The 26,182-nt window shown below is 55.8% G+C and overlaps 2 protein-coding genes across 3 annotated transcripts in view; one reads left to right on the top strand and one right to left on the bottom strand.

Annotated features, from left to right (window-relative positions):
* RIMS4 (regulating synaptic membrane exocytosis 4) overlaps positions 1 to 17,173 on the top strand; it is a 59,061-nt gene extending 41,888 nt beyond the window's left edge. Inside the window, exons 3-6 of one of the 2 annotated variants that reach the window (XM_035006387.1) lie at positions 10,659 to 10,771; positions 11,057 to 11,158; positions 11,766 to 11,905; positions 14,948 to 17,173. In XM_035006387.1, the coding sequence (XP_034862278.1) occupies positions 10,659 to 10,771; positions 11,057 to 11,158; positions 11,766 to 11,905; positions 14,948 to 15,325 (733 nt within the window). In that variant the 3' untranslated portion in view covers positions 15,326 to 17,173. Of the gene's footprint in view, positions 1 to 10,658; positions 10,772 to 11,056; positions 11,159 to 11,765; positions 11,906 to 14,379 lie in introns of both variants that reach the window. The other variant, XM_035006388.1, reaches the window with a different exon arrangement.
* A 990-nt stretch (positions 17,174 to 18,163) lies between these two features.
* Positions 18,164 to 24,865, bottom strand: KCNK15 (potassium two pore domain channel subfamily K member 15). Its single transcript, XM_035006386.1, has 2 exons — positions 24,523 to 24,865; positions 18,164 to 20,547 (listed from the first exon to the last, which is right to left on the bottom strand). Exons 1-2 carry the CDS (start codon positions 24,803 to 24,805, stop codon positions 19,835 to 19,837), a joined length of 996 nt encoding a protein of 331 aa, XP_034862277.1. The 5' UTR covers positions 24,806 to 24,865; the 3' UTR covers positions 18,164 to 19,834.
* Between the last annotated feature and the right edge of the window lie 1,317 nt (positions 24,866 to 26,182).

Below are 26,182 nucleotides of genomic sequence, written 5' to 3'. Positions count from 1 at the left end.
GTGCATATCTTGAGCCCAACTGAGGAAGGATCAGGTGGGTTGGAGGGTGCTGGTTCCAGCAGAGGGGAGAGTCTTGCCCTCCAGAGAGGATCTGAGTCTTGATGGAGCCCAGCCAGGTTCCTCCACTCCACATAACACCTGGGCAAGGAAGGGGCATAGAAAGGACGGGGCGGGGGGGGGGGGACGTGGAGCTGTGGTCGGCCTCCTCCTTGTTCTGGAGGTATTTTGGGCACTGGTAGGACCCAGATGCCAGGCTCTGAAATAGGAGGGGGTGTGACTGTCCTCCCCTTGGGCTCCTGCCAGCCCAGCTGAGCCTTACGAGGAGCCAGCATGCTCGAGCAGCCCCTGCGAGCCCACAGCCCCTGGCGCTGCTGGATCTGTATCTGTCTGCCAGTGCCCTGGATCACTGGCGTGTGTATTCCTGCAAGTGGGCACAGGGGTTTTTCTTTCAGCAAACATGATCGAGTACCTACAGTGTGCTAGACAATTGGGCTGGGCACCTGGGAGCCCCAGCCTTGCACTGACCGAGCAGCTCACAGTGAGGTGAGAGCTGCCAAGGACAGGCGTAGAGAACTTTGGAAATACTGCATCCTCACCAGGTCTCTGGGCTGGGGAAGGGATGCGTATGGGCGGGGCCATTCTGTTAGTGAAGATCCTTGGGCTCCAGACTGCCTCATATTAGCTGACAGTGACATCAGCCCTTGCTGTTCCAAGTGTGGCCCCCAGTCCAGCAGCATCGGCATCCCCTGGGGGCTGGTTAGAAATGCAGTGTCGGCATCCCCTGGGGGCTTGTTAGAAATGCAGTGTCAGCATCCCCTGGGGGCTTGTTAGAAATGCAATGGCTCCACCCCAGACCTATTGCATCCGAATCTGAAGCTTTACAAGCTCTCCGGGTGGTCCGTGTGCACATGGAGGTTGAGAGGCCCTGGCCCAGTGGGAATAATGTTCTACAGCTAAGCCTCATAGAGCACTTGCTATGGGCAGGCACCGTGCAAAGCGCTTTTATATATATTGGCCCATTTAATCCTCACAGCAACCCGATGACGCTGAGCCTGTGAATGTCCCCATTTTACGGACGAGGACACAGAAGCCAAAAGAGGTTAATTAACTTGCCCAAGGTCACTCAGCCAGTAAGTAACTTCAAATGCCAGGCTTCAAATTTGGGCCTTGGAATCTGCCCTTCACCTTTACACTTGATTCTTTCCCTCATTTAATGGTTGTGTCCATCAAGATTTCGGGAGGTAGACGCTTCCAGCGTGGTGTGGTGGCTCAGTGAGTCCTTTCAGCTTTTCCCTCCCTAGATTTCAGCAGGTGGGACTGGTCCTGGTGTGTCTCCTGGGGCTGGGGAAGGGCTTTCCTTCCCTGAGCCCCTTTCTGCCTGGTTGAAAATTGGAGTTCTCTGTGTTAAGGATGGAAGGAAACAGCTGTGGGTTTGGCAGAGCCGAGCCACTCCTCACTCTTGCCTGGATGCACGCAAGCCTCCCTTTTGGTCGAAACTCCAGTCTGTCACTCAGCACGCACTCCGCTGACCCCTGCCAACCTGCGCCAGGCCCTGGCCATGTGCCCCCAGCTCCAGCGCCCTGAGCCTCTCACGCTCCCCTCCGTCTCCCCTGCAGGTCTTCGCTTCCTCTACCTGGCACTGCCCTTCCCACCTCTCCTCCCTCTGACTCATTCCTCTTCCAGATCTCAGCTCAGAACTGGCACATAGGCTTCATCTCCTGTGCCAACTCCAGTTAATTGATAGTAGCTCCCTGGGCTGCTGTGTGGAAAAGGATTCTGGAGCCTCATCCAGCCTTGGCAGGGGTGTGGAGGTTGATTAGCAATGTCTGCCTGGGTGTGGGCAGACGAGGGGGAACGGTAAGGGCTGCGAATCCTCTGGCTGCATCAGCAGCTTCCGCGGCCTGTTCTGCCCTCCACAGCACCCACCCCTCGGTCGTGATGGTCACGGGTGTGTTTGTCTGTCCCACTAGGCACCGAGTTCATTGCCTGCCCAGCCTAGGACCTGGCCTACAGGTGACATTTTGCAAATTTTGGTGGATAATGGGTAGGTGCTATGAGCAGAAGCACCCCCACATCCACTCCTTCCAGCCCTTTCTCAGCCTCCATCACGCAGAATCAGGGCCCCAGCATCCTCTCTGGGTGCCAGAAGCTCTTGAAGTTGGCTCCCACAGCCCCTCCTGCTCCTTCCCTCTGTCCCTCATTGTCCTGAGGTGTCTGGGTCACCGACATCCAGTTCCCTGGGCGTCTGGGTCACTGTGCCCACAGCCCTGGAAAGCAGGGTGTGGGAGCTGGTGCGTGACCACCGTACCTGGGCTCGGGGTCACGTTTTTGCCAAGGCTGTTTCCCTAATCACCAAAGGCCCCAGAGGCCCGGTGGGTGGCTGGGACCCCCTTTCTCTTGCCCACCTCTGCTCTGTAATGGTCCATACCTGAAGGACAGCCTGTGACTACATGTGGCTCTGGGCTAGGAGACCCGGGGTGGGGGGGTGGGGGCGGTCCGTTTTGTAAGCACTCGTATTTATGGTACATTTGACTGTGCCAGAGTGAGTTCTCAGAAGTTCATCTCATTTAGTACTAACAACGGCACTGAGGGGTATCCTGTTTATTCCTGCCCCACCCAAATGGAAACCCAGATTCCAAGAGGTGAAGAATGTACCTCCACAGCTCCAAGCCGGGGGTGGGGCGGAGTGTGGTCAGGATTCAAATCTAGCCCCCAGAGCCCGGACAGTAACCCCTCCCCCGCCCCCGCCCCGTGCTGCTCTGGGCAAGGCGAAGTTCCCCCCAGGGCGCGTAGACACAGCAGAGCAGAGTGGTTAAGCAGATGCTCTCTGGAGCCAGACTGCCAGTTTCCAGCAGAGTGATCTTGGGGTTGTGTAACATTTCTGTGCCTTGGTTTCCCTTTCTGTTATTTATTGGATGGATAAAAAAGTAAATCAAATCCCCGGCATCATGCCCATGAGCCACACTCATGTGCTTGGGGGCAGGTTTGGAAACGTCTGGATGCTTGAGAAGCGGGAGTCGGGCTTGTGGATTCTGTGTCTCCTGGCATACAGTCAATTCTGCGACACCGCTTGTTTTGAAAATGTGAATTTGTTCCAACACAGTTGAAGTATTAGGGCGTAGCTTGAGCACAATACAGATTTCGCCTTTGCTCAGGTGCGTTTCGTCCATGAGAAACACGAGGGGAACGCAGAAAACTGCACCCACATGGGAGTAAACCAGACTCCCGCAGCTCCTGCCCTGTGTCCCGTCCACACCGGGCCTTGCAACTTCCTACCCCGTTCCAGACAGCCCTCCTCCTCCACTTTGCAGCAACTCCTGGGCCGAAATCCTTCCAACACACATTTTCCACAAGCAAACTTTAGGACGTCGCCTACGTAAAGCACCGTATTTATTGTAGTCTGTCTTAACCGTTTAATGTGTATAAAGACTGTGCTCCCATTTTTACTATGTTCCTGTCTTTCTTGTGTGTCTGTGTATATGTGATACTGACAGAGTGTTTGGGTGTTGGGTCCCTAACCCTGTTTTCCCCGGAAGGTCTGTGATTTCTTCTGGAAGGATTTTGCCCTGCAGAGTGATTTTTAGGAATGTCTGTTTTGCATGATAGCAAACTATAGTGTAGTGGAGGCTCCGTAGGTCTGTGGGAGGGCAGATGGATGGGAGGAAACATGGGGGCAGACAGTGAATGGAAGAACAGAGAACCCATAAACTACTAAAACCTATCAGAGCCACATAACCTATAATCACCATGAGGGCTGTACAGCCTTTTAATTTCGGATGCAGTTGAGACAGGTGATCCATCCGGAAAAGAGAAGAGTCAACCCCCAAGTAACCCAGTTACTTCTTTTTTTTTTTTTCCCAGTTACTTCTTTAACTGTCGAGAGCACAGAAAATCCAGGGGCCAAACGGAGCACAAAGGTTAATACTAAAAGACAAATGAGTTTCAGCTCCACAAACAAAACTAACAAGATTTGAAATGCAGGAAATCTTATTTCACCATTAACACAAAATAAAAGGCCAGCGGCCCACGGGTTGTAATCCTGTTTCAGGCCGGTGCCTCTACCCGTGTGGCTGGCGTGTGTCCTCAAGAGGAACCACCTGCTGCAACCCTCCCCCTATGCTCCCCCATCCCACCTACCCCCCCATGGCCTGGGCTTGGTCTCAGGCATCCAGATGCTGCACTTCCAAACAGGTCTGGAGTCAGAAGTGCCATGAAAGTACCATGGAGAGAGAGAAGAGGCTCTCCCAGGCCAGACAGCAGGCGCCAGCATCTATTCCTCAGCATATAATGTGTGCTGGGTCCCGTGCTGAGCACCCTGCCCACGCGATCTCACTGACTCTCCCCAGCAACTCAGTAAGGTGATTACAGTTTATCCCCATTTCATCCATGAGGAAACAGCAGCTCAGAGAGGTTACAAAACTTACCCCAGGTTGCACAGCACTGGAATCCAAGGTCTGTCTTAGGCCAAAGTCCAGTCTCAGCCACTGTATTTTCCCAGTTTGGGACCAGCGGAAGGGTTTGGCAGTGAACATTTATTGAGTTCCTACTGCATACAGGGCATGGTCTAAGTAGTAGTATGTGCACGGTATTTAATTCAGCAGGCTCTTTCCCACCCCTTTGCGAATGGACCCTGTGAGCAGAGATTTTTGAAACCTTTAAAGCTGGTAGAGGCTTTAAAGGCACCCACGGAACGAATGGCACACACTGTCCAAGAGGGAGGTAGGCGTGGTCTTGTGTGCAAATGAGAAGATTTAAGTGCAGAGACACCAGCAGCTTGCCAGAGATCACACAGCAAGCAGGTGACCAGTGACTAGAACCAGCTCGGACTTTGTGTCCTCTGCCTTTTGTGCTACTCCCGGGAAGACCCCGAGGTGGAGTGAGATCTCGGTACAGTTGGTCCTCAGGCCGGCGGGAACCTGCCACCACTTTCTTCCTTCCTCCAGCCCCATGGAGGTTGTGATAACCCGTTCAGGGTTTCTGGGGCATCTGCCTGGTTCCTTGGCAGCTGGCGAGGCACCCTGGGATGGGAAATCAGGCAGCCTCCCAGATATTATAAACAATTACCGCTAATTACCAGGCCTGCCAGTTCCCCATTGTCTGCTCACAATCCCACCAGGAACTGAGGCGCAGACAATGATGATGTTGGAGGGAACTTTCAATTTCAGGCTGCAGAAGCCTCGCTCTGCCTGGGAGGCTGGACCCTTTAGTGACTTGGACCCCAAGAGGCACCACCGTTTCTTGGGCTTTTGGAGCCCAGACTCTCCTTACAAAGTGGAGCCTGGACCCCACAGATGGCCAGGAGCATAGGGTGGAAGAGAGACAGGGCCGAGGAGGAAGGCCCATGTCACCAGTCATGAGTCTAGGTCTTAGCCTTGGTGCTGTTAATTAAGGATTTTTGCAAGAATACACATTTCTGTCCCTAGATATTTAAGTTATTTCCCCCATACTTTCTCTGTGAGACTGTTGCATAATTGTTGAGATAATAGATTCAGAAGCCGGACTGCTTGGATTCAGTACTCCTCTGCCTGTCTTGGTTTGGCCCTCTCTCGGGTGCAGCAGGAACATATGCTTCTCTGGGGCTTGGAGGGACACACACAGCCTCAGAGATACAGGGTCACTTGCAAGATACCAGGCAGCCATTTCTGCAAAGCATCATGCCCTTTTCTTAGCTCCACCCAATAGGAAGGATGGGCACAGGTCCCCTCTGTTTTCAGATTCCCCAGGCCTGTGTGGGGGTTCCCCTTGGGTCTCAGCACCACCAACCCCATCCAGGGACCCAGACCTTCCCCGAGGACCCTCCAGCATCCCCGCTCTCCCCTCCTCCCTGACTTCCACTGCTCCCTCAGGCTGGGGAGTCGTCGTTGGTTTATTTGGGGACAGGACAGCCTGTTTTTTGCACATATCCCTCTAAGTCTGTTTCTTCTTGGATTTGCAACCCGAAGGCCAAGAATCTGACCGCCTTGTTTACTGCCTTCTACTGGGTTATTACTTGTCTGAGGCAGTGGAAGAGGGTGGCAGGGATGGTAGGAGATCGTGAAAAGGAAAAGCACTCAGGCTCCAGTGTCAAATTATCATTCTGCCATCAAGCCTGCCAGTAACTTAAGTAGAAACCGAATTTACTGGACACCGCTCAGGCACCTCACATGGGTGAGGGAAGAACTTGAGCAGCCAGGACTGGAGGACTAGTTCGGGGCTCTTGGTGAGGCCCACGCACAGGGCTCAGTCCTCATGACTTTCGGTCTCTGGGATTCTCCTTTTTTGTTTCCCAGAGAGAATTTTTGTTTGACCGAGCTTGGGCAGGTGTCTAAGCCATGGATCCATCAGCTCTGGCCAGGGGACAGGGGCACTGTATTTAAGTAAAGCCAGTTGCCATAACCGGCCTCTTTAATCAATGACTGAATGAAAACGTTCGTTTCTTGTTTATGCCAATTTCAGTGCAGGTGTTTCTGGTCGTTGGGCCCAGGCTCCCTTTTTCTTGTGGCTTCACCATCATTAGGGTCCCTGATGGGGGAAGAGAAGATCATATGTGAAGTTTTTTTATTTTCCCCTAATTGTGGTAAAATACACAGGATACCAGCTCACCATTGTAATAGTTTTTTTTTTTTTTTTTTTAAGATTTTATTTATTTGACAGAGAGAGACACAGAGAGGGAGCACAAGCAGGGGGAGTAGGAGAGGGAGAAGCAGGCTTCCCGCCGAGCAGGGAGCCCGATGTGGGGCTCAATCCCAGGACTCTGAGATCATGACCCGAGCTGAAGGCAGACGCCCAACGACTGAGCCACCCAGGCGCCCCCATCGTAACAGTTTTTTTTAATTGAAGTAGAGTTGACACAGTGGTACATTGGTTTCAGGTGTACAGCATAGTGATGGGACAACGCTGTACATTATGCTGTGCTCGCCGCAGCTTCGGTACCATCTGTCCCCATACAGCCTATTACAGTGTCACTGATTATCTTCCCTATGCTGGGCCGTTCATCCCTGTGGCTTATCATTGCATGCAATTTTTTTTTTTTTTTTTTAAATAGAGGAGGTGGGGTTGGGGAGGGGCAGAGGGAGAGGATCTTAAGCAGGCTGCATGGGGCTCACGGCCCTGAGATCATGACCTGAGCCGAAATCAAGAGTCAGATGCTTCACCGGCCGAGCCCCCTGGGTGCCGTCATAATTTTTAGGTGTGTCGGTTGGGTGGCATTAAGTACAGTCCCATCGTGCAACCATCACCACCATCCACCTCCAGAACTCTTCATCTTGTTAAAGTGAACTCTGTCCCCATAGAACATGAACTCTTCATTCTCCCTTCCCCCCCGGGCCCCGGGCAACCATCCTTCTGTCTGAATTTGACTGCTCGAATACCTCATGTCAGTGGAATCACCTAGTATTTATCCTTTTGTGACTGGCTTATTTTGTTTAGCATGACATCTTCAAGACTCATCCCCGTTTGTAAAATGTGTCACAACTTCTTTTCCTTGTTCAGGCTGAATAATACTCCATTTTATGTATAGACTGTTCATCCACTGGTGGGCACTTGGGGTTGTCTCCACCTCCTGGCTATTGCAAATGATACTTCTGTGAACATGGGTGTACAAATGTGTCTCAGACACCCTGCCTTCAATTTCCTTGGCATACTCCCAGAAGTGGAATTGCTGGATCATATGGTAATTCTATTTTTAATTTTTTGAGGAACTGCCATCCTGTTTTACATAGAGGCTGTACCATTTTACATTCCCACCAACAGTGCAAAGGATTCCAATTTCTCCACATCCTTGCCAACACTTGTTATTTTGTTTTCTTAATTTTATTTTGTTTTTGGTAGTAGCCATTTCAATGGGTATGAGGTGGTGTCTTGTGAGCCCTGGCAGGTTTTTTTTCTTTTCTTTTTCTGTAATGCCAGCGCCTGACTTCAACTTTGATTGCTTGAGGCATTCATTTCAAAGAGGCAAACAAATTTGTCAGCGACACAAAGAGCGGGGCCACCTCCTCCACAGTTGAGGCTCTTTTGTTTTAGAGATCTTGATTGATTTTCCGTAGCTGACCGTTTGGGCCACTTGTCTTTTCTCTTCCCGTGCTTTAAATTTCCGCTCTTATGTTTTAAATTCACCAATAAAGAGTGAGCCCTGAACCCCTAGGCCTCCACCCTTGACCCCAATAAAAGCAGAACCCCTGGTCTGTGCTCTCTCTCGTGCCCCCCTTCCCACGACCTCGCTGTGTAGCCCCAGGTGTGCTGTGCAATTTCCCAGGTCTTGTAGGTAATAAGCCTTTATTTCTTTAAAGTTTCCTGATGATTGTTGCTGAAGGGCATCTTGCAATCATAGTAAGAACCACAAGGGTTGGTCCAGTCCTGACATTGGTTTGGAGAGGGCAGATGTCTGTGGCAAGCGCACGGTGGCCCAGGTGAGTGCCCCAGGCATTTCTAGCCTTTGGCATTACTATCATTGGCTGAGGCTGGCACAAAACGGATGGCGTGGGGGTTAGGCCTGGAAGGGGCCTGTATCCCTTCAGCTCACGTCGGCCACACTTGCTTACAAGGCTAGGAGACAGATTAAGCTGTCTCTCCAGGAGGAAGAGATGAGCAGAGCATTCCCCACACTCAGAAAAGCATACCGGACTTCCAGGAGCCCACCTGCGTACTGGGACCAGTCCTGGACAAGGGGAGGGTGTTGTATGCCATGGCAGCCGCCTGAAAGGTGTCTTCCACAGGCAGACCTGGGTTCAAATCCTGCCTCTCCACCCGATCACTGTGTGACCATAGGCAAGTGGCTTTCCCCCGCTGAACCCCAGTGTCCTTGATGTTAGCTAAACAAAATCATGCCCATTTCCCTAGAGCTACTGCAGGAGTCACACCAGAGGGTATGGCTCATGAGGACAGCACTTGAATAAGCCCTGGAGCCCCGAGGGTGCTGGCACATTGTAAGCCCTTGGGACTGAGGTACCCAACCTGAAGTAGGTGGGCCGGGGACTGCGTGTGTCTTGTTATATTGTCCTCTTTGGTCATTTCTTCAGGAGCAACACGTTTCCCCAGCAAAATGGTCGGTTCTTGTGTACAGGGTTTTGTCCCTTGGGAAAGGCAGACCAGTGGTTCAGAGCAGGAGGGGACACACGTGTGGAGTGGATCCCCACACCCCACCTTCCTTGGAAGCTCTTCCTGCTCCTTCAAGGCTGAGATCCTAGCAGGTTTCCAAAGAGGGGGGCTTTGGTGGGGGGGATGCTCTCAGGCAGCAAACCAAGCATACTGTGCCCTCGAGGCCCCAAGGCGGTTTCCTCCTCCTGCTCAGAGACCTCCTTGGCTGCTGCCGGGCAACCTGGCACACAGTAGGCACTTGTTAAAACTCCAGTAGTGTTCTTGGGACCTGCCCAGGTGGAAAGTCACCAGGGATTGGCATTGGGAGTGTTGTATTCAAGTGCTGACTGCCCTGGTTGCTCTGTGGCTTTAGGCGGAGCAGGACCTGGGCCTCCTCATCTGAACGGTGGTGATAAATGTGAAGAACCAACCTCCTGGGATTGGAGCGAGGGTCAGATGAGGAAGTGGGCTGACGGTGCTTTGCTCCTAAAGATAACAGTACTCATCTCATTTAATACAACAGACCTAGGAAATGGGAACATTATTATTCCCATTTCAGAGATGAGAGACAAAAACTAACTCAAAATTGGCTGAAGCAAAATAATAATAATTTGTAATAATAATGGTTGTTATTGACTTATGGAACCAAAAAAAGAGATGATGTATCTTGGCTTCAGGTAGAACTTGATCCAGGATCTTATGCAAGGCCACCTGTCTGATGGCTTCCGGATGGCAGCGAGATGGCTCCAGTCTTCTGTCTGAGGTTCAAGTCTGGTGGGAAAAGAGAGCTTCTCATTCCCCACAGTTCACACGAAGCTTCTAACCAGATTCCTGTGGGCTGAATTGGGCCATGCGCAGATCTCTGAGCCAGCACTGGCCAAGGGGAGGAATGTGCTGATCGGCCAGGCTGAGCTCATACCCAGACCCTGGAGCCTGCTGTGCTCTGCTCCATGGGAATCAGTGCCTTGGGGAGGGGGCTCTTCAAAGCAGATTTGAGCTCTCATCCCAACGGAAAGGGCAGTGACCTTTGGGCAGCCCTGTAGCAGCAACAAATGCAGGCCTCTGAGGTCGAGCCACTGGTCCTATGCATCTCAAACGGTCAGGTGCAAACAAATCTGCGGGGGCTCTTGTTAAAAGGCAGACTCTGATTCAGCAGGTAGGGGTGGAGTGCGGTGCAGTTTTGTTCCTAATTAGCTCCTGGGAGATGCTGCTGGTCTCTGGACCACACAACCAGTGTCATGGCACTAAGCCACGGGAACCAGGCACTGACAAGCATCACCTCCCAGGCTTCTTACCACCACCCCAAGAGGCAGGTACCATCAGACCCATTTAGAGGTGGAACCTGAGGCTAGGTGAGGAGAGGCGAGGGGATGGTACAGGACACAAAAGCTAAGCCCTAGAATTTTAGAGTCGAAGTGGAGATGTTAGGGCCATGAACATAGAAGGAAGGAGGGAGAGACAGGACAGAGGTCTGCCTGAGGCTGGGTGATGGATGTGGACAGAATCCCCAGGGACTGAGGGGAGCTCTGGAGGTGACTGCCTGAGTCATCAGAGTTCTCAGTCAGCGCCAGGGAACATTTGGTTTTGTCTCCTCTTTCTTGCAGCCTTAACTACGGGGGAGTTTGCCTGGCGTCAGATGCGCAGTTCAGCGACTTCCTCGGCAGCATGGGGCCAGCGCAGTTTGTGGGCCGCCAGACCCTGGCCACCACGCCGATGGGTGAGTGCCCCAAGACCTGTTCCGGGGGTGGGGTGCCACATGCCCTGTGTCTTTCTCCTTGCCCCTTCTACCTTGGCTGCATCCACTGAGCACCCAGCTTAGAGCCCTGTCCGCACCCGCCAAGCCCTCAGCAGAGCCCGGGCACTCATGGTGGAATTATTTCTGGTCTTGTGTTGGGCTGGGAGCAGGGGAAGGGGGTGTCATCTCTAAGTAGAGAGGAGGGGCTGAGCCCTTGGGCGAGCTTATGAGCCACTTCCCAGTACCTTTGCTTGGGGTCTCTTGCAGGGGATGTGGAGATCGGCTTGCAGGAGCGGAATGGCCAGCTCGAAGTGGACATCATCCAGGCTCGGGGACTGACAGCCAAGCCAGGCTCCAAGACACTGCCAGGTGTGGGGACTGCCCTTCCATCTGCAAGGCAAGGGTGGACGTCGGGGAGGAGGTCCTGAAGGGTATCTGGGTCTAGAAGAGAGAAAATCGGGCCCAACTACAGGGGGACCCCTTTGTCCCAACTCTAGTGACTCACATGGGACTAGTGGTTTAGGGTTTGTTCTGGGGACGCTCTTGAGATTGTCAGTTGACTTTATTGGTCTTCCCAACTGGTTTGAGCTTCTGGAGGACAGAAGCTTTCCTGTGTATGGCTATACCCCCATACGTGGGTGCTTGGCACACCCAGGCTGACCGAATGTGTCCGTGATGACTGTGGGAGCCGGGGAAGGGGTGAGCAAATCAGGGACTGAGAGAGGAAAGAGGTAAGAGCAGAGTGAGCAAAGGCAGGGAGGAGGCAGGCGGGCCCCCCCGAGGGGATGGAGTAGGCCCCACCCAATGCTGGCTGCACCCCATCATCCGTATCTACCACCCCTGCGGCTGCCCCCCCAAAACCCCAGAGGGGGGCAGTCTGACCCTCAGCAGGGGGTGGGCAACCTCGCTCTGCTGTGCCATGTGCCCACCATTTGAGGGCCCAGTTGGAAGTCACTCTGGTGGCCTCTGTCCTCAGCGGCCTACATCAAGGCCTACTTGCTGGAGAACGGCGTCTGCATTGCCAAGAAGAAGACCAAAGTCGCTCGCAAGTCACTGGACCCACTGTATAACCAGGTGCTGCTGTTTCCTGAGAGTCCCCAGGGCAAAGTCCTGCAGGTGAGGGGCCCTGGCGGGGTGGGGTGTGTGTGTGTGTGCAGTTCCTGAGGGAGAGGGGAGCGCTCCTGGGAAGAGGGGAGGTCTCCGGAGGGCCTCTGCTGGAGGAAGTAGAGCACCGTGGTTGATCTGAGCTCTGCAGTACAACTTGGAACAGGTTCCTTTCTGAGCCTCAGCGGCTTCATCTGTAGGAAGGGGTTGCTCGTGTTACCTCCAGAGAAGGTCTGCAGTAGCTGCTGCCATTGTTCTTGTTGTTATCCACCGTCGACACAGCCATTCTGGAAGCCCGGGGCTTGGCCTGGAGCACAGAGATCATCGACTGGGAGGCGTTGAGGATCCAGAGAGGCGTGTGGTCCCCTGGCCCTTAGGAGGGTCCTCAGGGTGACTCAGACGTGGAGCTGGGAGTAGCCGCCCATTGTGGGCATCGGCAGGGCCAGGTCGGATGCCTGCAGGAGCTGCGTGCCCACCGTCTGAGAGCCGCCACTCGGGCACTCTAGCTTGTGCCTCCGGGTCTTGCTTCTAACCAGGGCAGGCAAAGCGAGTGAGCGCAGGCCCTGAGCATTGCAAGTGGTCAGCACAGTGGGACTTTCTCTAAACAGGGAAGCCCAGGCCTGTCCAGGGCAGACTTTTTCAACCTGAGGGTTAAGACCCATCCGTGTGCTGTGAAATCAGTTTAGTGATTCTCAACAAGTTGTTTGCTTGTTTAATGGAATGGAAAGAAAACATTTGTCATTCTTAGGCAAGTCGTAGTTGGTGAGGCACTTGCTTCAACTGGGAATCCCACGTACTCGCTGTGTAAGGCTGTAAAGGTCTTACTGTACATCCCTGTCCAAAAGCTTGGAAAAAGCCTTCCAGCCTAGAGGCATGCAGATACAGTGTAAAACCCCAGAAGGCCATCTAGGGGCCACATCTGGTCCACCAGAGGAAGGTTGTGCCTTCTGGCCTGAGCATCTTCGGAGAAGCTCCAGAGAACGGCCCTGTCTGGGATCTGGCGGGGGGGGCGACAGACATCTGAATGGGGTCCTGGCCGCTGAGCTCTCTGACTGACGTCTGAGTGGGACAGACCCACCAGCACCATGCGTGAGACCCGAACACCAGCTGGAGTGTGTGTGACGGCTGCCGTACCCAAGCACCACCGATTGGGTAGCTTCCACAATAGAAATTTATTTCTCATGGTTGTGGAGCTAGAAGCCCAAGATCACGGTATTTAGTTTCTTTGAAGACCTCTCTCTTTGGCCTGCAAACGGCTACCTTCTCACTGTGGGTCCTCGCATGGTCTTTTTGTTCTGCCCACATGCATCCCTGTGGTCTCTCCGCGTGTCCTAATCTCTTACAACTCCAGTGGGATTAGATTAGGGTCACCCTAATGGCCTCATTTGAATCTAAGGCCCTGTCTCCAAATTACAGTCACATTCTGAGGGCTAGGGCTTCAACATGAGTTTTGGGGGAACACAGGTGAGCCCATAACCCCGGTTTAAAATGAATCCATCCATGCACTAGAGATGGACTTTGATCAGCTGCCCAGGGAGCCCTGAAGACTGGTCAGGTGAGCCACCTCGGGCGAATGATTTAACTTCTCCCAGACTCCGTTGAAACAACAGAAACGGGAGCATTTTGTAGCGTCGTTGGGAAGATCGACTCTAAGGCCAGCGTCGCCTTGGGGCAGTTTCTGACACACTTTGTGGTAGCGTGGGCTCACGCTATTCTCTCCCCCGTGTACTGGGGGAGCCCCGAGAGTTTACAGGGAGCTTTCACATCCACTCCTTTGATCCTTACCCGCGAGGTAAACTGGGGATAACTTCATTTAGAAACAAGAACTTGGAGACCCCAGGAGGTTAGATGCCTTGCCCACCCCACCAAGCCAGGACTGGGACTGGAACCCACATGTGTCTGACCCCAGAAGCTGTGTGTGCACACCGACAGGCTCTACAGAATGACTGAGCCAGCCCACCTGCATAGAGGGGACGGAGTTAGAACCTGAGCCACAGGAGAGCACACGAGGGTCCTGCAGCTACGGGAACCCCCCAACTGGCCGCCCCAAGAGAGAGTGTTGGCCACACACCAGGGAAGGCACTGCAGAAAGGAGTCTATTGGAAACAGGGAAGGGCGTCTATCAGCCACTTTTAAAGCTTTGTTTCACGTGAGGGGTTTCCAAGGATCTGGAAGCGGAGGGCCTGGTGGGGGTGGGGCTGGGGGGACCAGGCAGGGGACTCACCATGGAGGGCCAGCCCGCAAGGCTTGGCGTCGGAGACAGAGGAGGGTGTGGAGGGAGGAACGGAGAGGGCTGGATGGGAGGCAGGAAGCCAGCGGGCTCGGCGAGCAAGAGCCAGGAAAATCGGGTCAGGCTCGAGCCATTCTAAGGCGGTGGCCGCCCCAGGACTCAGAAATGCAGCGGGCATGGGGGTGACCTGGGGTCTGGTTCTGGGCCTGTGAGCAGCACTGGCAGGCTCTGACCCGCAGTGTCTCTTGCCCCGCAGGTGATCGTGTGGGGGAACTATGGGCGGATGGAGCGGAAGCAGTTCATGGGTGTGGCCCGTGTGCTGCTGGAGGAGTTGGACTTGACCACCCTAGCCGTGGGCTGGTACAAGCTCTTCCCCACCTCCTCCATGGTGGACCCAGCTGCAGGCCCCCTGCTCCGGCAGGCGTCCCAGTTGTCCCTTGAGAGCACCGTGGGGCCCTGTGGTGAGCGATCTTAGGGCCGGGGTTGAGGGGGGCTCCCCGACAAGGCCTGGAGAACGCCCAGCCCCAACCTGGGACCCCAGGCCCAGGGGCACATTGAATACAGGAGGACGGGGTTCTCCCCCACAGCGGGGAAGCAGAACGGGGAAACCTGCCCCCCAGGGCCCCTCCTCACCCTCTCTTTGCCTCCTACCCCCTGAGACCTTCCCTCTCCCAACGGGATTGGCTGCACTTTTGACTTGGCCGGTTCTTGACCTGGTGGATGTGGCTGCAATCCGGAGAAAGGAAAGACTGAGGTGGCAGAGCAAACCATCCTCCTGTCCCAGACACTGTCCAACTGCTCCCCCTTTTTTGCCTCCTCGGAAGCTCGCTGCCCGGAGCCAAGTCCAGAACCCAGCGGCCATCTCCATGGTGCCAATTACCAGCAAGTGTCTTTCCTGCGGCACCGGGTTCAGGCAGCTACTCCTGCCCCAAAGCCGATGGGGCAGCTTTGCAAGGATCCGGAGCCAGCTCCGGGGGGCCCAGAGTCTCCCACTTGAAGAGGAGCTCGGCCTCCCTCCGCCTGCCCGTGGAAGGAGCTTTGCCGCAGCCTGTCTGAGTCCATCTGTCTGTCCCTTCCTGCCTGCCCCTCTTCCAGTGGCTCTAGGAATTGGGGTCCAGCAGGGACCAAAGGAAAGGAGGTGGTGCCCTGGGCCTGGCACAGACCCCCAGGGTGCCCTGCTCTGTAGGATTGCAACAAGCTAGTTTGGAAATGGTGGACTGGAAAGAACTGGGTCATCTGCGTTTTGGTGGAGGAGCTGCGGGACCCTGATTTTTGAGAACCCCAAGTCCAGAGAGCTCACCATCTCTGAATTTTGGGGACGCTGGATTAGAGAGGGAGTCTGAGTAAAGTTGGGATTGGGACTGGTGGTGCCAAGGCAAGGGTTTCTCAAATAGGAGAATCCCTCCTCGTTGGATGAGGTCAGAGGTCTTCTTGTCCACCCCTCTGCCTCCAGGCTAGGGGTCTGGGGAGGTAACAGAGCTTCCCTATTTTAGTCTTTTTAAACAAACCATCCTGTACTAAGGGCAGAACCCACTGCCCCGGCTTCAACTACCTTGGCTCATGAGTGTAAGAATCGGGAGATTCCTTCTCAAGCAGGCCTGGGTAGCTGCCTTCCTGGCCCGGCCCTCCCCGAGGCCTACGGAAGCCCTTTTGCATGCTGGGAGGACACAGGCTGGCCCCTCTTTGTAGAAGCACATTTCTGCCACCTCCCCCTGGGAGGCACCCAGCAGCCCACCACCCCTCATTACCCAGTCCCTGCTGTGTAGGGCGTAGTCCAGGTTAGCTGGGTAGAGTTAGTGTTCCAGGCCCTGGGGCCTGTTCTTAGCTTGCATATAGTCCTTACAGAGCTCCAGGACGGGGTGGAGAGGAGACAGCCGTCTCCCCACTGGTCTGGGTCTGGGCCTGGAGCCTGGGTCATGGGAGGCCAGCCCTTCTTCCTCTTCCCTCCCCCCACCCCCAGGGTTGGAGCTGGAGCTGCCCCTTATACTCAGATGTTCTGATGTATTATCCTTGGTTCCGGATTTATTTGTGAAGCACTCCTGAGGGTTGTGGGCCTCGGTGGAGAGGCCTGGGCTCCATCAGACGACGTCTTCCACCATGGGATGCCCAGCTGTGTTTAGTCCCGCCTCGTCCTTGGCCTCACTCTAGGCTGTTGACCAGGTGATTTCTTCCACCTGGAACCCCTTCCCTCCCCTCCCCTCTACCTGTTTAAGCCCTGGGGAGCCTTTAATGTTCTGGATGAGTTATATCGCCTCCAAGGAGCTTCCCATGCTGCACTGGGAAGGGGAGACCGAGATGCCCCTTTCTTTTATCGATGAGCTCTCCTGAGCTTCCTGGGATTGTGCTGGGTGGAATCCCAAGGCTGGGGCAGGAGGCAGCAGGGCTCTGGATGGCCTCCAATCTGAGGCCCAGAATCAGCCCCTCCCCTGTTTGTTTTTTTTAACCAGTGTGATTTCTCTGCTGTTTGTTTATTACTCACCATTTGGAATATTTTGAGCCAGGAGAGCGCCTTCTCTCTCCAGCCGTCACTGCTCTGGTTGTTCAGGGGTAGCTTTTCAAAGACGGGGCAGAGCCTGGCTGTCCCAAACGGAGGGAGAGAGGGCTCGGTGCAACCCCCCACACCTGGCCCGAGCCTACCCTCTGGCGTCTGCACAGCCTTTATAAAGAGAGAGAGCGCGCTCCAAAGCAATAACAACATCCTGGGGGTGGTCACCGAGGGCCCCCCTCAATGACTTTCTTGTTTGTTCTGTGAAATCTCAGTTCACCTCCTGGTGGGGTGGGGTGGGGGCTGGAGCCCTGTTTCTTTGTATAATTGTTGTGAGCACGTGCCCTGCTTCCAAGGGGCTCTGACCATTTGGTGCGGGAACCACTATCTGGCCTCACCAAGAGATGGGGGTTTGGGGAGGGGGTGACTGTTCTCAGTATTAGCTTTGGGGAACCTTCAAGCCCAGCCTGTCCCTACTGCTGCCTGATTGATCCTTTGCCCACTCACACTCCATCTGGAGAGGAGCAGAGACAGGGAATTGTAGAGATTTGGGAGCCGGGAGCTGGGGTCTATAGGGGCTGATTCTTTTTTCAATCACTGGGCCAAAAGTCACATGCAAGGGTACTGTGGGAGGAAGTCTCCATTTCCCTTCACCAGAATCCTCTTTTCATACAGATGGGAAAGGGCCTTTGGGACCATTAGTGAAGTCCATTTTACAGATGAGGACCGAGGCCTGGCAAGGCCTGCCTCTGGGATCACCTGTGAATTCAATGGCACCCCCAGCCTGGGCCTCCTCCCACCCAAGGCTGAGCTGGAGCCAGAGCAGGACCAGATGGGGCCACCATTTCCCACAATACTTCCTCCTCCGTTCTCTCTATAGAGCCTCCCAGTGGCCCAGAAAAGATGGGCAAATTGTAGCCCATCTGAGAGGTGAGGCAATTAAAGCCCATAATCAGGAAGTGACTTGCCCAAGACCCCTCAGCAAATGATCAATGGGGACAGAACAGGGGCTCTGTCCTGCTTCCCTCCTTCCTGGGACCGGAAGCCACTGCCCAGGCATGTCTGCCATGATAAATGTTTGTGGCCTCTAAGCCCTGAGCCACCCAGCCCTGCTTGGTTCCATCTCCGAGGGCCCGGGTTTGGGGGAGAGAATTGCCATAGAGACTAAGCTCTCCTGGGGTCTGGCCCAGCTGACTGAGGGTGCACAGGATTTGGTCTAGGCCTCAATGTCTGTTTGGGTAGGGGCTCCCGCTGAGGGAGAGGTCATAACCCCCTAGGACCAACTTGAGGGAGGTGAGAAGCACCACTTCCTGCCTGGGGCTGTGTGAAAGTGAGGTGGCCGTGGTACACCTCATCCTAAGCCTCACAAAACCTTCACATGTAACCACATCTGACCTTCCTGTAGTGCTTTTCAGACTTCTGCTTTCGAAGTGCTTTTACATCAAGTACACCCTCCCAAGAGCCCCTGGGCAGTAGAAGGGGCCAGCATTATCAGCCCCGCTTTAACGAGGAGGGAGCTGAGGCCCCGGGAGGGAAGGCACCTGCTAACGTCCCACTGTGGGGTCATGGCTGAGGCGGGACTAGAACTCAGTTCTCCAGCAGTTGAGAGCTGTATGAGGAGGTGAGGCAGATCGTTTAGGGGGTGGCTACACACTTTGCAAGCTGATTCACCATCTGGTTCCTTAAACCAGGAGCTCCTGGGCGCCTTCAGTGTTCAGAGGAGGCGCTGAGCCCCCCGCCCTTTGGAACACAGCTGTCGCGTCAGGCAAGGCCACCTGCATTTATTTATTGAGCAGCAGCTCTGTGCCAGGCCCAGGGGACCGAGCCCCCTCCCGTTCCCCGTAACGATCCCCTCGGCTCTCTGGGAGGGCCCCTTGTCTGCATAGCAGCACCTTAGAGTGGACGGAAAGCGGCCATGTCCACGAGCTCATCTGACTCACACCCTGGGTGGGGGGAGGCCGACTGTGCCCATCGTACCCCTAGCTTCTGTGAGGGCGAAGTGGAGACTCGAACCCGGGGCCTCAGGCATCACATCTGGACCCTTTCACTCTATGGCTGCCTCCTGAGGGGGTAGCAGGGAGGCCGGACCCCGGGTCCTCGGGCTGGGGGCCTTTCCATCCACCCACTTTTCCCTCACTCCCTCTCCGGGAGCAGGAGCTGCTCGGGACTTTGGGGAGGGAGGGTTTCCGGGGCCCCTGGGTTGGCGTGGGTCACGTTGCATTGTGTTCATGACCATGTAGCTCATGTTGAAAATTAAAGTTTTTGGCTTTTCTAACCTGGCTCGCTCTGCTTTGTGCTGAGAGTTCTGTCTGGGAAGCCAAGGGTAGGTGGGGTCTGAAGGAGCTGAGTGCTGCGTGATGCCAGTATGCCCACCACGGGCACCTTAGGGGGCAGGGCATGTAACCCTTCTAAAGATGCACGGGGGTGGGGGGCGTGGGGGGCGTGATTCCAGGTGAACCCAGTCATATTACAGAGGTGGAAACTGAAGCCCAGGTAGGGATGACATTCCCCAAGGTCACATGATGGGCAGTTCCCAGACGAGGGCTCTTCCCACAGCACGCTCCTGCGTCCAGGTGCCCCAGTGACTCGGTGGCTGGCAGCAAGGCCCCCTCATCCTGCGGTGGCATGGCCAAGGACGAAGAGCTGCAGATTGGTGGGGGGAGGGTGTGCTTCATTCACACATGGGCCAATTTCACTCTACACCCAATTGAGCAAGAGAATGAATGATCATTTAAATAGTGCAGATTTGCCCACCCCGCCGCACTGCACAGGTGTTTCCCTGCCGTCCGTCGGTCCCACCGTGCCACTGCTGTGCGGGGCTGGCTTCACTGCTAGGATCCCAGTGTTGACAGCCGCCCATCTCCCCTGCAACACGGAAAGCCTGCCTCTTCTCGCGGCACAAAGACGACCACCTGTTTCCACTCCAGGGGGCCAGCTGGTGACGCGGGCCTGGGAGAGCCTCTCCTGGGAGGCCGAGGTGGCCACGCCTTCCTGAAACAATTTGGACCACAAGGGATTTGCACCTACAGGGCGACTTGGGAGTCGCGCTTGTGCTTTGGTGCGGCTTTAATGTATTTTGGGAGAGGAGCGAGGGGCTGGCCACAGAGGGGAAGGACAGACTGCCCGTGGCTGAAGACGGCCTTGAGGCCACGGCCGCCCAGCCCTCTCCAGGCTCTGGGGAGGGTGCACTGACAGGTGACCCCGGGCCCCGCCCAGAGCTGGGCTGTCAGATGGACTTGCGCCGGGCCGGGGGCCTGCCCGCCCCGCAGCCGTCGGCCACAGCCCGAGGGCTCGAGGGGGGCGAGAAGCCCAGGTTGTCGCGGGCCCCCGTCTGCAGCTGGTGCACGCGGGAGGAGACGGAGGTGGAGCCCCGGGCGCGGGCCGGCCGGCGGGGCGGGGAGCGGCCGCGGCTCTCGGGCGCCCCCGGGCGGAGCGGGCTGGGACGGCGGGCGGCGCGCTCGGGCGCGTCGGTGCTGGCCGCCAGGAAGCGCAGGACCACGAGGTTGAGGAAGGCGCCGATGACCGTGAGCCCCAGAAGGATGTAGAGGAAGCTGAAGGCCACGTAGGGCGGCTTCCTCTGCAGTGCCTCGTCGCTCTGCAGCGCCACGAAGTCGCCGAAGCCGATGGTGGTGAGCGTGATGAAGCAGTAGTAATAGGCGTGGAAGAAGGTCCAGCCCTCGAAGTGCGCGAAGGCGGCGGCCCCGAGGGCCAGGGTGGCGGCGCACGCCAGCAGCCCGGCCACCACCATGTTCTCGGTGGACACGCGCGGCCGCCGCAGCCCCAGGCAGCGCTTGGCCGCCAGCAGGAGGCGCCGCACCAGCGCGTTCAGGCGCTCGCCCAGGCTCTGGAAGGTGACCAGCGTCAGGGGGATGCCCAGCAGCGCATAGAACATGCAGAAGACCTTGCCCGAGTCCGTGCCCGGCGCGGCGTGGCCGTACCCTGGAGGGAGAGTGGAGGGGAGGGGGTTGGTGAGCTCCGGCCGCGGCCGCCCTGCCCGGCCTCCCTCCCCAGCCCCGGGGCCGGCGCAGCATCTTGAAATGCTGCTTCTAACTAGGTCATCCCCTGCCTTTGAAACACGGCGTGGGTATCCCTAATCGCCCCAAATGGTAGACAGCCCACCGTCCCTCAGCCGGGGAAGGATAAACAACCGGCGGTACATCCGTACAATGCAGTTCTGTGCGGAACAGAAAGGCATGAACTAGGGTTACCTGCCGCCACAAAGGGTGGATCTAAGCTGCCTTATGCCGAGTGAAAGAAGCCAAGCTCAAAAGACTACATACTGCATGGTTCCATTGAAATGACATTCTGCAAGCATTCTGGCAAAACTGTGGGGACAGAGCAGATCTGTGGTTGCCAGCCGTGGTGGCTGGAGGAGGGGGTAGGTAACCAGAAAGAGGCAAGACAAATTTGGGGGTGACGGAAGCCTACTCTGTCTTGGTGGCGGCTGCAGTTGCCTGACAGGCCTTCATTTGTCAAAGCTCCCAGAAGGCTGCTGCACTGGAAAATGGTGCATTTCACTGTGTGTAAATTATGCCTTGATTTAAAAATAAAGCAAAATCTTCCATGGTGCCCCAGTACCAGTTCTCACGTAGCATCCGAGCTCCTTGGTGATCTGACTCCGCTCCCCCGTCCAGCCTCGCCCCATGTTGCTTCCCCAACCCGCATGTCCCACCTCCCCATACCTCTTCTCAAGGTTTTTCCTCCCCTGGATCGCTCTCTCCCCCCATCCCGCTGGTCCACTTCTCCTTCCCACATCCTGCTCCAAGCCAGCCCCCACTCAGCACTTCTTCAGTCTGGTGTAGCAATTCTTTCCTGTTGTAGGGGACCTACACGTGAGTGGGCGTCCTTGAATCCTGGACCACTGTGCCATCGCCGGGGAATGAGCATTCCTGGAGAGAGGAGCGAAAACTTTCTTGGTATTCTTAAAGGGGCGCATAACCCAGGAAAAGTCAGGTGGACCTTCCCCCAAAAGAACACACCTCCTCTAGCAAATGGGCACCATCTGCCAAAATGTAAACACACAAACCCTTGAGCCGTGCAGTTCCACGGTGAGCAAGTTAGTCCTACAAAGCACACATGTGTGTGCAAAGTGAGGTATGCACGTGGGGCGTCCCCGAAGCATCGCTGCTCACGGAGAAAACTGGACAACGTACGTGTCCATCGAGAGGGGTCTGGTGAAATAAATCGTGGTGCCAACCAAATGACAGAACCCTACACAGCAGTGGCTCCAACCGGGGTAATTTTGTCCCCGAGGGGGACATCTGCCAATGTCTAGAGACACTTCTGGTTGTCACATCTGGGAGGCGGTGGCTGTGCGCCCAGCAACTACCGGGTGGAGGCCACGGCTGCTGCTAAACCGCCCGCCATGCTCAGGACAGCCCCTCAACGGAGTCATCCAGTCCAGCATGTCAATAGGGCCAAGGTCAAGAAACCCCACTCTACAGCCATGGAAAAGAATGACATGGCTTTTTTTTTTTTTTTCCCCCAAGTAGCCCAACGCAGGGCTCAAACTCATGACCCTGAGATCAAGACCTGAGCTGAGATCAAGAGTCTGACACTTGACTGACTGAGCCACCCAGGTGCCCCAAGCTTTTTAGGGATTTTTTTTTTTAATCACCAAAAAATATGAGGTGAAAAAAAGCAAGAGACCAAATAGTGTGTACAAGCTAAGGTCTCTATAATGGGTGTGTTTTAAAGGAACACATAGGCAGAGAATGTATCTGGAAGGATGCACAAAGAACTGGTAACTGTATTTAATCCAGGGAAAGGAATTTATGGGTTGAGAGACAGGGTAAGAGGGAGACTTCCTTTTCGTTCTATACTCTTTTGTACCGTGAGGTGCGTGTGCTGTGCGCACATATAATTCATTCAGAATATCAACACAATACATGTTGTTAAAGCCCTATGGCTCCACGTCCACATTTCTGTTGGATGGCCCTATCACTTTGCCTCCATCTGCTATTGGGGGAGCTCCTTGCGGCCAGAGACCATGCCAATCACTTCTCTGTGTCCCTAGTCACCAGCGCCCTGCACAGAGCCTGACACAGACTAAGGGCTCAATGGATGTTTAATAATGATCATCATCAGTAATCAAATCAAATTGAAGGGGGTGCTGAGCGTGAGACAGAGGAGCCTCTTTGGCAGTAAGGGGCCCGGCAGTGCTGTGTCCAGCTGTTCAGGGGTATATCGGGCTTTGACAGAGTGAAGCGAACAATGATAATAACTAAGCATGCTAGGTACTCTGCATACATTATTTTACCCTCCCAATAACTGTATGAGATGATACTATTACCCCCATTTTGGCAAAGAAGGAAACTGAGGCTCAGAGAGAGCTGCCCAAAGGTCACAGGGCCTGAGCCATTAACCACTCTCCTCCAGCTTCTCAGTGCCTCTCCCATCCATGCAGAGCTCTAACTCCTGGGTTCTGGCGCCAGGCCCTCTGCAAGGCTGGCTTATGCAGCTCGGATCACACAGCTCAAGCTGGCGCCCCCAGGTGGCCAGAAAAGGCAAAACTCTGGCTATTTCCACTTAGTAGGTCCCTTTCCCCAGGCTCCCAGATGCCAGCGAGGAACCACCGGCAGAGAAGACCAAACTGAGCTCCAGCTGTCTCCAGATAGCGTGAGGGTGGGCAGAAGAGGTGGATGGGGTCCCACCCACTGGGCACGGCAACAGGAAGTGTCTTGGGCTGAGCCCAGGTAGGGAAGCAGGGGTGCCCATGTTGACAGGAGAGGGCATAAAGGGTTGAATGGGAGCTGGGCCCACAGCTGGCAAACAATGAATTGTTATTATTACTAATTAATAGTGCCCATTTAGCCTCAGGCACCGTGCCAAGCATTTTACACACTTGACCTCATTTAAACCTGGCAACCACCCAGTGAGGTAGCAAGAACTGCATTTGCAGTCGAGAAAACTAGGGCTCAGAGAGGTACATCCAATTGCCAGAGAAGACAGAAGGCAACAGAGATGAGAATGGAACTCTGGGCTAGGTAATTGCAGAACTCAGGCTTTTAACCCACAGCTCACATCCACTTGCAAGGGCATTATGAAAAAAACTTTCTCCAATGTTCAGACTTCCAGAGTGGTGATCCAAGCCGGGGGGAGGGGGGGAATGCCTAGACATCCACAGCTGGGACCTGGGAAGCAGCTGACACCCAGCCTGGAGCCCTGCAGAGCCGGCTTCTCTCCTTTCCTGCTTCTCTCCTTTCCTGCTTCTCTAGGCTTCTGCTCAGCAGGTACCAGCCAGACGGTAGCCATGGCAACGGCTCACGGTCCAGATGCTGCAGAGAAACTGCTCTGGATCCCCGAGGGTGAGGTCCAAAGCTTGTGGTAATCAGTCATTCCTTCAACAAATATTTATTGAGTGTCTACTATGCGCTAGGCTGGGTACACTGCAGTGACCAAGACAGACTAGATCCCGTTTCATGGAGTAACAGAATAATTATAATACAAAAATCAATCTTTCTTAGTGCTTTGTATGTGTCAGACCCTGCGCTAAAACTTTCTGCATACATTATCTCCTTGACAATAATTATCTCAGCCCAGCCCTGAGATAAGGCCTATTAGCAGCCCTACTTCACAGAGGGGAAAATCGAGGCTCAGAGAGGTTAAGCAACTTGTCTGAGGTCACACAGCTAGGGTGATGCAGCCAGGCAAGGAAGCCTCGGTCTCCAGACACTCGCGCTTCGCCCCGCTCCATCTGTCTCCCTGCCCCCGGAGGTTTCCTGAGCACTCCCGCGTGCCACCTCTGGGCGAACTTGAGCTCCCGACTCCTCCCAGCCCCGCCCGCGTGGGACGCCGGGCCCTTGGGCGGAGGGCGGCTGAAATGACTGGTCCGAAGCCACCCAGACGGGCAGGGGCAGAGGAGGGGTTCGAGCCCGGGGGGGGCGGGGGGCGAGGGCGTCGCGGGGCGCTCACCGATGGTGGTGATGACGGTGATGGCGAAGTAGAAGGAGCCGGCGAACTTCCACCGGCGGCCGGCGCGGTGCGGCTCGGCCTGCAGCGCCAGGCGCTCCAGCTCGCGGTAGTCCTCGGCCGAGAAGCCGTACTTCCTCCGGAACTCGCCGCGCTTCTGGGCCAGCAGCCGCTGGCGGCCGCGCTCCGCCTCGGACTCGAGCGCGTCGAAGACGGCGGCGCCCACCAGCAGGTAGGACAGGATGCACAGGACGAGCGCGGCCGTGCGCACGCTCTGCTTCCTCATGGCGGCGCCGCGGGCCCCGCGCCCCGGGCCCGTCCATGCGCCCCGACGGCCGCCCCGCGCTCCGCCCTCCGCCCTCCGCCCCGCGCGGCGGGAGCGGGCTGCGGGCGGCCGGACGCGGGGCGGAGGGGCGTGTTGGGGCGGAGGCGGGGCCTCGGGGGGGGGCGTGGAGGGCCGAGAGGGCGCCTCCTGCCTCCCCGCCCCCTCGCAACACCTGCCTTTGTTTACCCGCCGGCGCCCCGGGCCGCAGGTGTCTCTAAACAGTGACAGCTGGAGCAGAGCGCCCAAAGGCCGGGTCTGCAGATGTCCGGTCTCCACCACCACGGTCCTGTGACCTTGGGCCAGTCATCCAACAAAACTGTACTGAGCACCTACTGGGACAGACAAGCGTCCTGGGGTACATAGAGCTGACATCCCAGAAAGGAGGGTTGGCTAACCGACAGACACACAAAGATCATTGAAGACAAGTGTGAGAAGGGAAACAGTTCCTGGGGGGAGGGGGGCACCGCCGGCTGAGGTGGTGGGAAAGGCCTCGCTGAGGCGTCACTGGGAGGGAGCGTCCAGGCAGCAAGTGCAAAGCCTTTAGTCGGAGAACCGGCGTGGCTGGAAGCAGGGGAATGGAGGTGCTGGGGGTGGAGGAGCAGGGAGCAGAAGGAAGACAGAGAAGGGACTTCACACAGGGTCTTACAGGCCCTTAGCCGGGAAAGGCAGTAAGCAGGAAAACAAACACACACCAGTGATTTAATTGACACTTGTTCAAAAAGAGCATCCTGGCTGTCCCGTGGAAAAGGGGTGCTGGCTAAGAGTGAGGCCACTTAGGAAACTCTAGTCCCCGTGCATGGTGGGCGGTGGCGCGGATCAGGGGCACGGCACAGGAGGTGCCGAGAAGCCCCGGGTCCGAGATAGGGTGGGGAGCTGGAGCTGGAGCTGGGCACACATAGCTAGCCACATTTCCCAGCCTCCTCTGCACTTAGAACTGTCGCCAATGCTCCCAGCCTGGCCGGTAAACCCCTCCCCATGCCGTGCTCCACCTCTCCTCCCCCACCCGCAGGCTGAATGCAGAGAGGTAAAGTCTTTAGGAGAAGGCACAGCCAGCCACAGGGTGGAAGGAGCCTGGGTGCCCAAATGACACCACAAGGCCGCCCCCACTCCAGGCGCACCGATTCCGAACTTCTGTTGTGTTGAGCCCCTGAGCTATGGGCTCAGTCTGTTACCCCAGCTGGTGTAACCCTGATGTGCAGAGCAGGAACACCTGCTGATGGGCTGGATCTGGAGGGCAAAGGGGGACTCCAGATGACCCCGGGGTCTTTGGCCTGAACAGCTGGGTGCTTGGGGAGCCTTCCATTGACCTCACTCCCCAAGGAATCCAGTCCTGCCACC

This window comes from Mirounga leonina, unplaced genomic scaffold (assembly GCF_011800145.1).
Source record: "Mirounga leonina isolate KUSES-001 unplaced genomic scaffold, KU_Mleo_1.0 Mir_150, whole genome shotgun sequence".
NCBI classification, from domain to species: domain Eukaryota; kingdom Metazoa; phylum Chordata; class Mammalia; order Carnivora; family Phocidae; genus Mirounga; species Mirounga leonina.
The sequence above is the reverse complement of the archived record's forward strand: the minus strand, read 5'-3'. Positions and strand labels throughout refer to the sequence as shown.